The sequence below is a fragment of the Pan troglodytes genome, chromosome 8 (assembly GCF_028858775.2).
Source record: "Pan troglodytes isolate AG18354 chromosome 8, NHGRI_mPanTro3-v2.0_pri, whole genome shotgun sequence".
Lineage (NCBI taxonomy): Eukaryota > Metazoa > Chordata > Mammalia > Primates > Hominidae > Pan > Pan troglodytes.
In genome coordinates, this window is record NC_072406.2 from 124,286,682 (window position 1) to 124,302,396 (window position 15,715).

The following is a 15,715-nucleotide window of genomic DNA, read 5'->3' on the forward strand; positions in this document are numbered from 1 at the left end:
AGATGGAATTCAGTCAGTGAAAAACAAAACATTTAATACTATTTCATTTAGTATCATGTTCACACAATTCACAAAAATACAATTGCAAACTAATGAAGGAAAAAATGACATAGCCTGGAAAACTGTTCTGTGGTTCTTAAACAAGAATAAAACATCAAAGAGGCCATTTATCTGAGGTCTGATGATCACCAGTCTAAATGTCTAATATTAGGCATGTAATTGCAAATCCAGCCTTACAGTGGCCTTTGAGCTGAGTACTCATTCAGTAAATACCTAGTATCTATTACACATAAGGCACAATGACAGGACATATAACGGACACAGACTCAGATATGAACTCGTGAGACACAGTCAGGATGAGTAGGGTATACATCAAGGACAGATTCATAGAACACAAGGAGAAGAGTGTCATACAGATCATATCACTTAATTTGTAAGCCTATCACTTAATTTCTAAAGCCTCTGATTGTCAGACGTCCTTGAATTTCTGACATGTCTGGAGCCGTAAGCTTGAAATAAGTACCTCAGCCAAAATTTCCACAATAAATAAGAACAAAGTTAAATTCCTCTTGAACTCTAACTGCTGACTGGAGTGGTAAGCTGGTAAAACAATTCTGATAAAGTGGTTGGCAGTACCTACTAAAGCTGAAAATACATACTTTTTAAGACCCATCAGTTCTTCTCCTAGGCACATACCCAACAAAATGAATATATATGGTCATCAAGAAAAAATAGCCAAGAAGGATTACAGCCAAACATTTTGTTAACAGTAGAATAAATTATGGTATACTCACACACTGGAATACTACACAGCTATGAGAAGGAATAGACTACATGCAACAATGTGGATGAATCTCCAAACACCTGCTTAAGCAAAGGAAACCAGATGCGTACAGACCACATGTTATCCAATTTACGTAAGTGCAAAAATGTGCAAAACTAACCCAGTCTGTAAGAAATGAAATTAATCATTACCCTTGAGGGGATGATGATAGGAGAAGCACAAGGAGGGTTTCAAAGGTCCTGGTAATATCGTTCCTTGATCTGGGTGCTCGTTGCATAGACGTATTCACTTTGTGATAATTCAAGCTACATGCCTATGATTTATATACTCTTTTGTAACTATTATACTTCAATAAAAAGGTATACTGAAAAAGTCATTGCTACCTCTCAAATTAATCTGTAGGTGTTTTTGCCAACATGACCCCACAAGTTCTTCAAGCCCAATTTAAAATATGCACATATTCATTAAGCCCTGGGGAGAACAAACCACAGATAACCTTCCACAGCAGAGATGGCAACACGGTGGCAAGTCTTCTCCCACTTCCCAATCCCATGACCAAGGTCGGCACTGTTAATCTAACCAGGTCACTTCTGCCAAGCTCAAGAAAACACCACATAAGCACTACCAATCAAGTTAAAGATAGGGCATGAAAGCTACTCACCATGCCCATCCAATCACATTTCATACAGTGCTTTAAACATAGGGAGTACCAAAAAAAATTCTTAATTCTAAAAGCAAATGTAAATTCTAAAAGTTAAATCTAAAAGACTTGATAAGCAAAGACAACTTTTGGGTAGGTACCCTTACCAGTTGTTCACCATTGTAGTGACCTTCGATAATGCGATCATAGGAGATTCCAACAGGTATTATCAAGATGTCTGGGATGACATTGGTAGACAGAGTATCTACCACAACTGACAAAAGTCCTGCCCGAGCACAGGAGGTTTTTCCACTCCTAGAACGTGTGCCTTCCAGGAAGATCTCCAAGAATTGCTGCTGTCGAAGTAATTCAACTATATGCTAGGATATAAGAAGAAAGTAAAACATACATTCAAGACCACTCAACTTAGAATGAGCTCAGAAAAATTAAATCTTTAAAAGCAAAACAGGAAAAACGATAACTTCACTACTGACAAAGTATCTTATTCACACTAATAAAACAGCTCCTCCAATGCTATATTTTGGTAATAACAACAACAACAACAAATTACCAAACTCAAGCAATGATCACTCCAGTTACTCAAAGAGCAGTTTTTAAAAATCTCAACTCAAAAGAGTCATTTTTCCTTCCACTGTGATAACCAACACAATGTCCCTAAGGATAATTAGAGATCACACATACCCCATGGAGCAAAGCTCTATAGAGAACATCTTTCCGTCCATCTGGTGTTTCATCGAGCCTTCGTCGTATGAAGAAGCCCCCAAGCTTATGGATCAAGGTACTATAAATTCAGAATACATGAATTATTTACAAAGAAAAATGTAAAAAGAATACTCACATTCCAAGTTAATTGAAAACATTTGCCAAGTGGATACAAGCCATATGTGCCGTTTGAGCAGCTGACAGTAAAAATGCAGGCATTTTTTTCATTTTCCATATTATCGACATGTTTCAGTCATTTACATTGTTCATCAGTCTTTGGGATATCACTGTGTATAATGAGCCTCTATTACATCTGTTCCAAGCCAAAAGGAGTTTGCATGACATATGACCCGTAAAAATGATAGTATAGATTTTAAGAGGATTATAGAACACTTCTAAATTTTAAAATCCTGCCCAGGGTCTCAAGACACTGACCCTTAGACATTCTGAAATTTGCCCATGGCATGTTTACTACAAAATGAATATGATGTTTATTACGAAAGCTCCTTGGGGGAAATTTTCTCAAATAATTATTGTTTACAGAGGATCCTTGTGAGACAAAAACAATTTTATCCAACTGAAACCAAGCATAACCATCTTTCCAAAACATGAAACAAAAATGTGCTTCATTTGCACATACACAGGCATAAAACGATTCTTTTCCTAACCCTATGTCTCTTTCTACAACACTAATTTTGATATGAAGTTGAAACTGTCTAAGTCAATCTTTCCAAACTCACAGCCTCCTATTCTTTTCAAGTAGAGTGATACTAACATAAACATTAATATATATTTTTGGTATCCTCTACAGCAGTGGTCCCAAACCCCGGGGCCACGGACCAATACCGGTCCCCGGCCTGTTAGGAACCAGGCCACACAGCAGGAGATGAGTGGCAGGCAAGCAAGCAAAGCTTCATCTATATTTACAGCCATTCCCCATCACTTGCATTACCCTCTGAGCTCCGCCTCCTGTCAGATCAGCAGCAGCATTAGATTCTCATAGGATAGGAGCGCAAATCCTATTGTGAACTGCACATCTGCCCATGAGGGATCTAGGTTGTGCATTCCTTATGAGAATCTAATGCCTGATGATCTGTCACTGTCTCCTATCACCCCCAGTTGGGACCGTCTAGTGATTCTACATTATGATGAGTTGTATAATTATTTCTTTATATATTACAAAGTAATAATAATAGAAATAAAGTGCACAATAAATGTAACATGCTTGAATCATCCCAAAACCATCCTCCCCACCCCCATGGTCTGTGGAAATTGTCTTCCATGAAACTGGTCCCTGATGCCAAAAAGGTTGGGGACCACTGCTCTACAGTAAATAGAAGGAGGCCACAGTAAGGTGTTGCCAAAGCTTAGTATCACTCTTTGAGAGTAAAACTCTGCAGAATAAAATGAATGAGATGAGCCATCCACAAAAATAACACCTGAGAAGTGGTTTGTGAATGGGTAGACTGTCATGTAACAAAAGAAAGCTGCACAAAAACAGGCTGGGCTAACTACAGCCTGCTGTGTCTGAAGGACAGGTGAGCTACACAATCACTGGCATAGAGTCCATGAAAGGGAAGTTGGATTACAAAAAATTATCAGTGTTTATTAAGCAGTTCCAAGAAATCCTAATTGAGAACCAAATGTGAAGGAAATGGGTATAGGAAATATTCTAATTACAAGAGAAGCAAGGCTTCTCTAGAGCCCCAGTGGAATAGTCCTCTTCCCTCTAAGTCTGTGCCCACCAGAAACTTCCTGATGACTTTCTAATTCAGTTTCCCGGTTCCTTGTTCCTGGAGAGAGGTCCCCTGGAGAGCAAACACAGATATTCTAATTCCTGGAAAAGCACATCTACCCTGTAGGATCATATCACACGCTATTACAGCTAGCTGTCTGTCTACATTATCCATTAAGCTATGTGAAGGCAAGGACTATATATTTTGTTCTCTCTTGTCTAAAGCACAGCTGGATAAATATCACTGACTGCATGAATCCATGGCTTCTCTTCAGTTGGGTCACAGGAGTCTGGTTAGCTACAGAACTCTGAAAGCCTATAGAACTCTGAACCAAGGGATTAAGAAGGAGCTCCTTAGACTGTGATACTGAGGACACAGCACACAAAGGTGACGAAGGCCATCTTGTGAAGCTCCACCTGCACAACCTGCCAGCCCACTTTCCTTCCAGTCTCTTTCTAAATTCATGCTCCTTTTATCCACTCTCTACCCACAGAGCTGACCTTAGAGATGCTTTGTCCTTTCAGGTTTGAAACTTTTAATTTCCCAAACCAGCTCAACCAGTTCCTCACCAATTCTTTGTTGGTGATCAGACCTACCACCTACCCAGTTTCCTAGGTGGTAAACACCTGGGAATCTTGCTCCTTCCTCTCCCCCTCTATTGAGCCCCCATAGGGACTAGCACTGGGTCTTTAAATTCGAGCTACTAAGTACTTTTTAAATCTATGCCCTCCTGTCCAAAAACAATACTACAATTTAAACCTCCATTATCTTCTGCCTGAACTATCCTAATGGAAGCAGAATTGATTTCATTCTTTCTAATCCAGAATGACCTTTCAAAATACAAACCTGAACATGTCATTTCTCAAGTACAGGAGAGACTCTAATCTCTTGGCTTAGAAATTGTTTTGATCCAGCTTTCACTACCTACACAGCTACCACCTCCAGTCTCTGATCCTTCCTAATGCATCCCATATTCCCACCTTACCCAATTGTCCATCACTTCCCAACCATACCATGCTCCTGTATCTCTCCACATTTGCACATACTATTTCCCCTGAATGGAACGCATTGAGGAAAACCTCTAAAAAACCTTTCAAAAGGTGAAAACCTCTAAAACATACCTTTCATATGATATTGTACTTTTTAAGTGGTTCTAGCTCTACTAAATTATGAGGTCAAAGTAACAGGTATGGTTGTCTTTATATCACTAACCCTTCTCCCACTTCACTGCCCCCTCCTCCACCAAACAACTCCCTACTGCTGAGCCTGGTATGGTAATTTGCTATCTTGCCTTTCTAATTGCCTTTTATCTATTTGATAAATAATGCCCATAAAGTTTAGGTAGTCACAGTTCACCAAGTATCCCATATAAAATATATAAATAATGATGATAGTCTTAATGCATTTTTGCACTCTCCAAATTTTACACAATAACTATGTATCACTTTTATAATAAAAGAAAAAAGGCTAATGTCATCTTTACAATAACATATCGAAAGCTATAATTTAAAAAATTAAAATTCAAAACATAACCTTTTTAATTCCTTAAATTCCAAAATAAGCTCATCTTACCTGAAGATTGGGATGTTGAGATTATTGCCTGAAGCAATGTATGGTGCTTTGATGTTATGGCAGAAGAGAATGAAAGTGAGCAGCAGATAGTCAATATGGGATCTATGAACTGGTAGAAACAGAAGCGGCAAATTCGTCTAGCAAAGGGAAAAATGCCAAATTTAAAACTCAAATGTAAAATTCAATCACACTTTGCAACTGCATATTTGGCTAGAGTCACTCAAACACTGGCTAATCAGTGACTCACTCTTTAAAAACATTTTCCAATAATAGGAACTTCCTTCAATGTAATACTTTCTGAGCTAAAAAGAAAAAGAGCAACTATAACAACAGAAATAAGTTGGGGGAAGAAGAGCAATCAAGAGTTCCAGTTGACCTATACCCTTTCTGAGAAGCAGCTCCACTGATATAAAAAGAGCACAGGTTTTGGAGTCAGGCTTGGTTTGATTTGAAATCCAGGGCAAGTCACTTATTATCTGCCACTTGAGACAACCTATTTATCTATCTGTGTCTCTATTGCTTCACCTACAAAATAGGGATTGTTCTACCAGATTTTCAGCGTTGTTGCAAGGTAACTTACAAAAGGAATCCTGCATATTGCTAGTAAGTACTCCTGTATCCCATTTCTCCTCCCCAAACACACAGCTATTGAAGTTATCACAAATGAAGGAAATCTTCCAAATGGGTTGAAATACATCACAGTACACAAGAAAACATTTCCACAAGAACTCTAAAATCACTCTACAATTGAGGGGAAAATGGGGTAATAGATTCACAGAAATTCTTGCCTCAGTTGCAGCTTTAACCATCTCAAGTTGACCTTTGTGAATTTGAATGTTCCAAAAGAAGCTGTTGAACAGTTTTAGCAGCACCCACCCAGTCAGTCTGAAACAAAGTACAAACAAATAAATGAACACACATTATTTTTACATACAAGCACATACAGTTGACTTCTGTCTACTTAAATTTATGGACCTACAACCTCAAAGTACTTGTAAATGACTTAGTGTGTGTGCACATGCATGCATGTATGTCTGAATTGCTGAACTAGAGCTAATTTTATATATATATACTACTTACAGAAGTATCCATTTATTATAGACTACAGTCATAGTTCACTCTAATAACATTTTATACTGCAGAAGCAAATGACCAAGGCGAATGAATATTTAGTGAGCAGAATGATCCCTCTGATGTACACAAACCACTCCTTTTATGACTCAGATACGTGAAAGTTGATTCACAAGCAGTCTAGGTGAGCAGATGTTAGTAGTAATACATTGGCTGCTATCAATTAACAGATAGGAAGGCACCTTCAAGCCTACCACAGTGCTACTTTGCACGAAAGCTGAATAAGAATATAAGAAGAGTTTAATTTAATATCAGGATTCATTAAAACATCTTTTGGACAAAGAGAACTGTGCTAGGAAAGTTCAATAATTCAGTCTTATTTGCTCAAATCAGCATGGCTGTGATTGAAAGCTTTCTGCCTTGCCTTTTAATACCTGATCATTGCCGGTGAGACAGTGGCAACCATTTCTTGAAGAATCCTTTTAGCTTTCTTTTTCACTTTGTTAACGGCTTTTGATTGCTGCTGGGCAGAACCATCAGGGTTTAATTCAGCAGCCACTTCTGCAATTGCCTCTTGTACTCTGGTATGAAAATGGAAAAAGAGACAATGTAATTGTTTCTATACTACATTCTGTATTCAGTATTTTCTAAACTGCAGCTGTAAATCACAAAACAAAACATATGTTCTCTTTAAAATGCGGTAACATGAAAGAATAAGCTCAAGCTAGAAGTGCTCTTTCTGGCTATCTATTAAATATTAAGAATATTATATTCCTAAATCAATGAATCTCTGAGGAATCTGGAAAGCAGACTAAGAATTTAATTCAAATTTACTGGGTGACAACTATGTGAATTTGAATGTTCCCATTAAAGTGTGAGGGACACGAAATTGTACTCTAGCAGAAGAGAGAAAAAGAAAGGTTATCCCTTTAGGCATATAATTCAGAGGTATCCAAAAGTCTTCTACCAAATTAATGTGTGATTTTTCTTTTGAAGACTTAATTTACTTTTAATTTGTATTGTGACTCCATTAGTAAAACTATATGTAAAACTCTGGGAGGGACCAAAAATGGTCATAAATATTTACAAATTTTTTCAACTCAAACCAGTAATTTTTAAAAGGCACAGCTCAAGATCAAAAGAGCACAGCACAGAATAATAAGCAGTGAGAGAAAAGGAAACATTTAATCCAGTTTTATAAATCTTCCAGCTGACTTAGGGGAGAAAGCATGAGGTTCAACCTCCTTAAACCACTTCTAACATCCCAGTTACTAGTCAAAACATCTGGATGAAATAAATGTACTTGAAGGTTTTAACAAGAAAACAGAATATATAATAATCTAAGAATTTCACATAATTGTGTTTTATCCCACTGGTGCTGATTTTGGACTAGTGAAGTACAGCAAAATTCCACATAGCCCCATAATTCACTAATACAAAAAGACCAATACCACAGGACACTGATGCCCCCCAAGTCTATTCCCTAAAAAGCATTCATTGCATTCTGACCAGGAATGTTTCTACACGTCATTACCATGACTGATGCACCTCCATTATCAACTACTCACTCATCCATTCGAGAAGTATTTCTTGAGTACATATTATGTGCCAGCATTGTTCAGGCCTTAACAAACATAACGAAGAGTCTACAGATGACACTTATGAATTTAAAGCAGCCTTTTAATTCACCCTGGTCTCCTGCTCCCCAAATCCAGGTAGATCTCTGAAACTGGCCACACCAATGAGGCCAGTACTCTAGAATCAATATTCTAGAGTACGGGAGTTTGGAACATCTTCACCCAAACTCCCATATTCTAGAATATTTATTTCCCCATTCCACCTGAGTTCCAATCAGTCTTTCCTATTGTAAGCAAGCTCCTGTAAGAGCAAAGGCAGTAATTCATTCTGTTAAGATTTCTAGCAATGACTTTCCAGTACAAGAATTTGTACCTAGATACTCAGTAACTGGCAAAAATATCAAACTCAATTCTCTTTCGGCTATAAAATAGGAAATACAATGTCTCCAACATTTATATTACAGAAAGCAGAGAACTCTGGAAATATGTGCATCTCTGAACTCCTATTTGCCTTTCATGTTTTAGAAACCCATTCAATTATTAATCCATAAAACAAGGCTGCTATTCCCACATGGCACTGTCACCAAAGCACCTGTTCTCCTGCCTTTCTTTAGTTTCCTTTGGAGCTTAACATTTAATGTTTGGAAATGTGAACACTTCCTGAGACACAGTCCCACAGAAACTAAAGGTTACTAAGAATTACTTCCCTCTCCCACTCCTACCGCCCATCCCTGCCTCTTCCCACCTTTACACCTTGCCCCGCCCTTACCTACTGCTGTTCAGCACATTTTCAGTCACATTGGTGGCAAACATGCCCTTATGCACATCTCGCTCTTGAATAAAAAGAACGTAAGAAAGGCGTCTTGCAAGCCATCCGCGGTGTCTGTGAAAATGATTTAGCAGAGAAGTATTAGAGGTACCCCTAAAACAAGTTGCTTAAATCATAAACTAATTTTCCGCCCATAAAAACAAAGCCTAATGTCATCTCTTTCTGAGATTTAGGGTTCTCCTACAGCAAATTCTCCTTAGTAGTTCAGAATGTTGTGCAGCCAATTTTATTCATGTACTCTCAGCTAAAACTGAAACTTGGAATTTGTGTATTAATGTTTGAATAGCGTTACTGTGCTGAATAACCCTAATATGAAAACAAAAGAAATAAGAACATCTGGCTTTATTAATACCATTAAAAAGGCAAAAATGTTTAATGCTATATATAAGCTATATCTATTCTGATAAACCATACAGCTTATATTTATAGCTATGGGCTATAAAAAGATAAATTTGGAAGTCTTTTCCTATGATCAAAGACTAATTTTTTTTGTTAAGTTTTTGTTTGTTTTTTCCTAAGATAATCACTGATTCTCTAATTGAATTGACAAGGCAGATCGGTTGAAAGAAGTCAAGCATGATATAAATATTTGTACTCTAGGCTAACGAAGCCAGAATTTCTCACTTTTTCCCCCTTCACATTTTAAATACACCTGAGGGATAAAACATATTCCTGTCAGTTATAAATGACTATGTGGTGTTTAGATGGGAGGATGGAGAGATGAGTTTCAGAATAAGAATGCTACAAGCTTTCATTATGTAATACTTTGAAAACATTTGTAATGATTACATGATATCACATTATCATTATCAATTCAGTAACTCTGAAAAGACCCAGAATACCCTCAATAGAGAAAAAGTAACTTGAAAGAGAACTGTTTATGAATCACCTATTTCTTCACCTCTCCTTCCTGCCATTCTCTTTTTCTTCCTCCCTTCCTTTGTCTAAATCTTCCAAAAATTTGGCCCAATATATTAAATGTTAATCCTAAACTCCTCCTTCAGCCAACATTTTCAGAAATATTATTGGTATGTACAAAGTCCAAGCTCTCTATGAAATCCCTTTGCAACTGACTGAAAGCATTGTGTGTGTGTGTGTGCACATGTGCATGAGTGTGACAGTGACAGTGTGTGTGACTCTATGTGAATGTGTAGGCTTTGCTTCATAGAATACACAGAAGAAGTAAATAGCTGAACATGCAGCTTATTTCACTGAATAGTTTCATTCTGCCTCGTCATCATAGCAAATGCGATTTTCCTTAACTGTCTCTAATTGAGGGCAAGAAACAAACCTCTTGGCTTTATATATAAAATATCTACTTACCTAAGGAAGACTCTGAGATCCCTTTTCTTAGGATCTTATCATCTTATCAAAAAAAATTCAACGGACCAAAGTCTCTCCCCTCTTTTTTAAATTTAAATTTAAATGAAAATTTAAAAGAGAGAGAGAGAGACCAGCAGCCTGGGAATGATCTGCTCATGTACTTAGACTTAAGTTCTATTTTTAAAAGTTTACTATATATCCAAGTATTATCATTCTCATATGTGATCTCATCATCAAATTATGAGAAGTAATATCATAAGGGTTTCAAGTAGTTGATTTCTTGCACTAATTTTCATAGAATTTCAAGTATTTCTCATCTGAGCCTATCTGCCTGCCTACTCCAGGTATCTATTTTTAGAATTACAAGGACTGCTAGCATTTGGCTACTGATTCTCTTGCCTCACAGACATTCACACAACCTTTCGACCCTCCTTCCCTGTCCCCTGGCCTAGAGTCAGATAAAACAAAGACCCTTTTCTCTCACACTGGTGCTTACAAGCCTATCCCCATATGCCTAGAAATTGTAAGAACTCTAAGTAAAGTCTTGGGTAAATAGTAACTCAAACAACATTTGCTCAACAGAGAAAATGTCTTTTAACACCCTACAGATTGGGCAGATTTCAATAATTTATACTTTTTTTTAAGTATTAAATAGTCATAATAAATCATAAGAGATTCAAACCTACTGGTCTTCTCAGACAAATATTTCCCACATTTTGGCATACTTCATATGCAAATCAATATAAGTCAAAGAACATTCTAAGTGACATCTACACTCCCCTGAAATTATCTGTAAGTACACAAGTGGTAACAGTAATAGTTCTCTCTGTGGCTATACTGCTTCCAATTTTCAGATAATCTCTCTTGTGTCAGAAACTCATATTCTATTCACTCTCAGTAATGCAAAGCAATTCAGCTTAAAGTGTGTTAACTGATTATTATGAAGTTTTTCTTTTGAGATGTATTAAAAACATAAGAAATTTCTTTTTACCTTGTGTGAGTTTCATTGATATAAATAACATTCCGCAAACCCAAAGACGGGATACTGGGGTTGAAAAATTTGTCCTATATAAAACAAAGTAAATGTAGACATAAATACACAACTAGATTGACGGTGAAGAGCTCTCATTATGAGTTCTTGATAACTTTAATATCAAGCATAAAAACAGATATTGCCTCAAAAATCTAAGTGAAGAAAAAAGTTTTATTGAAAAGTACTTTTTAGCCTTCAAAGAATGTCATAAACTCAAAATTCATCTTTAAAATCTTAAAACTAGCCAGGCGCAGTGGCTCACACCCGTAATCTCAGCACTTTGGGAGGCCGAAGCGGGCAGATCACCTGAGGTCATTAGTTTGAGACCAGCCTGGCCAACATGGTGAAACTCCGTCTCTACCAAAAATATAAAAATTAGCCGGGTGTGGTGGTCGGTGCCTGTAATCCCAGCTACTTGGGAGGCTGAGGCAGGAGAATTGCTTGAACCTAAGAGACGGAGGTTGCAGTGAGCCAACACGATGCCATTGTACTCCAGCCTGGGCGACAAAGCAAGACTCCATCTCAAAAAAACAAAAAACAAAAAAACAAAAACAAAAAACAAACAAACAAACAAACCACCTTAAAACCAAAGGAAATAGTACCCCTTGCTGCTTGACTCCTCATCTCCACCCTGAAAGAAGTGAAGCTACAAGAATGTCAGAGATTTCAGTTTTCCCAAAATACAAAGACCACGCTAAGTACCATGCAGTTATTGTTGCTTACTAAATCTCCCAAAATCCCTGACACAAAAGAGTTATCACCATTTTCTAGGTGAGAAACTAAGACTGGGAGAGGTTTAGGATTCAATCTTATGTCTTGATCTAAAGAGTATGGTCTTTCTATTACCCCTAAATAACTGTCCATTTAATGAGAAATCGTCTGTCTACTGGTCACCCTCTTTACATGTGATCTTGAAAGATAATCCAGAGATAGCTTTGCTGAAAAGATAGTCTATAGCTTTATCAATATGGGCAAAAAGGTAACTGTTCCACACTTAAATGCTGAAAAAGCACAATGTTCCCTCAACAAAAATAAAACTACTTAAGTGGAATCTCTTTAGAGAAAAGGAAAATACGATTTCAGAGAAAAGATAGCAAATATTATACAGTTACCAATAAAAACATTTTTAAACAAATTATTTTAAATGATCATGTCATGGAAGTAATTCAAGATCAAGTTCAACTCCATCAGGTACTATAGTAGGGCAAAAATCAATTGTCTGTTGTACTATCTACCTTTACCCTTTACTCCAAACCATTACCACCACCAAATTATTTCCTATACCCTCTGACTTAAGAACACATTGTAGTTATTGTTTTAAGTATTCAAAATTAGAATTAGACTACATGTCAGATCTAAAAAGAAAATGACATTCTGTTTAAATCTTGATTTCAAGTGACCTATTAATCTGAACTAGCTTTACTCCTAGGCTAGAAATTTCTGTGATTCTTGAATTCTACCAAATTCTTGCAACAAGGTAGTTGTGGTTTAAAAGAAGCAATATTTATAACAAGACATTCTTCAGCAGATCTGAACATTTAACATAAACTGCTTGGGTTCCACACAAATCTCTCCCATGTTAGTAAACCCCTTTATACCAGACTCAGAATTCTACTTTCTGCCAAACCAACCTTGAGTAGAAAATTCACACAGCACAATTACCTAGCCACACAAGTTACAAGCAACCTCTATAAATGGCAGGCACTTAAACGGCAGAATTTCTTCATCCTAATAACTGGATCCCAGAGAGAGCTTAACATCCAGATATGACTTTTAAAAGGCAATTCTACTGCCTTCAAACACAACTACATGAAGTTCTACGTTCCTGTGCTAACTTGTCCTTCTCTTCAACCACCACCGAAAATATACCTCTCACCCACTTGGCTCTTCTCAAAGACTGCACTGTAATGCAAAAGATATTGCATGGCTTGTGTTTTTTCACCAAAATACAAACAACAAACCCATATACACTCTCTTAAATCTTCATTCTAACATTTTAGTGACAATCTTTCACTATCACAAAGTCAACAGACACCTTCCATTAGCAAAGGCTCAGAGCAAAGTCACAGCTTTAACTTCTTATTCTGTCCCATTATCTCTTTCTTATCTTTCTAGAATTTTAATGTTAAGTGCTAAAGTTCAACACCTAAAAGTTCATGAAGGTTCCCACTAACTCCTTTGAAGACTTAACCGAAAGTAAGATCTACTCTCCCCCTTAAAATCCTACTAAAACCTCAAAAGAACTAGAATGTTACCTAGTATCAATTATGGGACCAATATTTACTGAATAAATAAATGGAAAGAAAAAGTGTGTCAACATCTTTACTTGAAATATTTGGTTCATAAACATGGGTCTCTGTTCTGAAAGTGAATTTAGTCCAATAAGACTGCCTACTACAAAGTTGGAAATCATATTTTATGCTGAGTATTAGGGTCAATAAGCAGTAAGGTTCTTACCCAGCTCTGGGGAGTGCAGGAGTAACAACATCTTCCAACAAATGGCCTTTTCCGACTCATTAGGCTTTCTTTCCATTTTAAAGTTGCAGATCTGAAGACGGTGGGTCTAAAGCCACACTCACCCTGACAAATATTAAGAAAAAAATATAGTTTCTAAATGGCAAGAGAATACTTGTCTACTTGATCTCAAAATCTAAAGTATTTTGAACAGAAGAAAAACTTATGGCATATTCTGGGTGATTTTCATTTAAGTACTCCCTCCATGATCAACACTTGGATAAAAGCTTACCACATAAGCAAAAGCTGAGCACCCAAGGATAGTAATAGCTACACACTGAAGGCAGTATTCAAAAATTTAAAAACTAAATTGTAGAAGGTCAAACAGACTTCTGACAGCTAGATAAATCAATTCAGACTCCTGGATCTCTAGTCTAACAATTAACCTTACCCCCTTTTAAATCACACAGTCGCACTACAGAACTATAAAGGCCTTACATAGTGAGCAAGTTTTTATAATTTTACTTTAAATAAAAAACAGGTAAACTTATATAACATTCCTTTATCTTATCAAGGGAACTTAAAGACCAGAATTTAAATTATAGCTATACTATTCAATTAGGGTCAAACCTTGCTCTTCTATTCTAAAAATGCTTAACTTTGAGCTCAGTTGCTCAAATCTCTGTTATACAGATATAACATTCTCAAAATTAAGCAAAAAAAAAAACCCACTATTTTTTACATAAAGACAATTAAGATATTTAAAATACGTCATGTTATATTGAAATAGGAAAAACAATCCAAGAAAATGTACACCTTTTGGACTGAATTCATACTATAAGTTCCTAATTTTCTAAAGTTTACTTCTATTATAAAATTCATGCTTTTCAAGTATAACTCATGGAAAGTACATACCAAGAGAAAGAAAGAAAAAAAAAATTCTTACCTGACCCAAAACTACTACTAGGGTTTTTTTCCTATGCAAAATGATTATTTCGTTTTCTAACATAATCAGTGTACATAAATTTTCTAACCATTTTTTCTTCCCAATATAATGCCATAAAATTTTTTATTAGGCTTCACAAACATACCAGTTTCTGCAGCTATTAATCTTGACGTGATATTATGTTGCTGCCAGTATCTGCACCTTCACAAACATCATTGAAATGAACATTTTTAGGCTGAATGCTTTTAACTCTTATCCTAAACTTACCCATTCCTCACTTGTGTGCTTACATCGACCAACACTGTATTCTGATGAATTTGGCAGATAAGAAACATCTATTGTACCAAGGGTCAGTGCAGATTCATCCATGTCACAAAGTGTAATTCCCAAATCATGTGCTATAAAAAATAGGTACCATTTAAATTAACAAGGAATCAAGCGAGTAAATACTAGAACTCAAAATTCTGATTTCTACATTACTTTGCTCCATAATGGGATATCAGATGAACTGACAGACTTCTACCATGTTGAGTCACAAGGTAAAAACTGACTTTGATGTGTTTATATGAACACAGTTAGGCTTCCCCGACTAGAAAAAAAAAAATCAGCATTTGTATTCTAAGACTTCCTGAATATATAAGGATACAACATTGTATCCTTTGTATCCACACAAAATAGCTATGAATAGTATCCAAACAAAACATAGTATGCAAACAAAATAGTATCCAAACAAAATAGCTATGAATTGTATCCAAACAAAATAGCTATGAATAGTCATTTGCAAATGAAAATAAGAGCTTATTCTTATTTCATTTTTGTTAATTGAATAGTTCCTGGCAGAAGGAAGGCATGTTTATTTAATTAAGGCAATTAGGGCACCCCTTAAGTTCCCGTACTTAAATTGAATTAAGATCTTAATTTTCTTGTGATGTCCTAAAAGAACATTTTCACTTTTAATACAAAGGTAATACAAAGCTACAAAGCTCTGAAAGAAAAGCACACTATTTTGAAATATCTGATGTATAAG

General features: G+C 36.3%; 1 protein-coding gene across 4 annotated transcripts in view; it reads right to left on the reverse strand.

Moving 5' to 3' along the window:
* Nucleotides 1-15,715, reverse strand: part of GPAM (glycerol-3-phosphate acyltransferase, mitochondrial) — a 59,822-nt gene that overhangs the window by 16,851 nt on the left and 27,256 nt on the right. For all 4 annotated transcript variants that reach the window (XM_016919318.4, XM_508037.9, XM_063781174.1 and 1 more), the window contains exons 3-11: nucleotides 14,956-15,086; nucleotides 13,746-13,868; nucleotides 11,247-11,320; nucleotides 8,873-8,986; nucleotides 6,961-7,107; nucleotides 6,244-6,340; nucleotides 5,456-5,592; nucleotides 2,127-2,226; nucleotides 1,592-1,804 (exon numbers count right to left, since the gene is read on the reverse strand). In XM_016919318.4, the coding sequence (XP_016774807.1) occupies nucleotides 1,592-1,804; nucleotides 2,127-2,226; nucleotides 5,456-5,592; nucleotides 6,244-6,340; nucleotides 6,961-7,107; nucleotides 8,873-8,986; nucleotides 11,247-11,320; nucleotides 13,746-13,868; nucleotides 14,956-15,057 (1,107 nt within the window). In that variant the 5' untranslated portion in view covers nucleotides 15,058-15,086. The remainder of the gene's footprint in view (nucleotides 1-1,591; nucleotides 1,805-2,126; nucleotides 2,227-5,455; nucleotides 5,593-6,243; nucleotides 6,341-6,960; nucleotides 7,108-8,872; nucleotides 8,987-11,246; nucleotides 11,321-13,745; nucleotides 13,869-14,955; nucleotides 15,087-15,715) is intronic.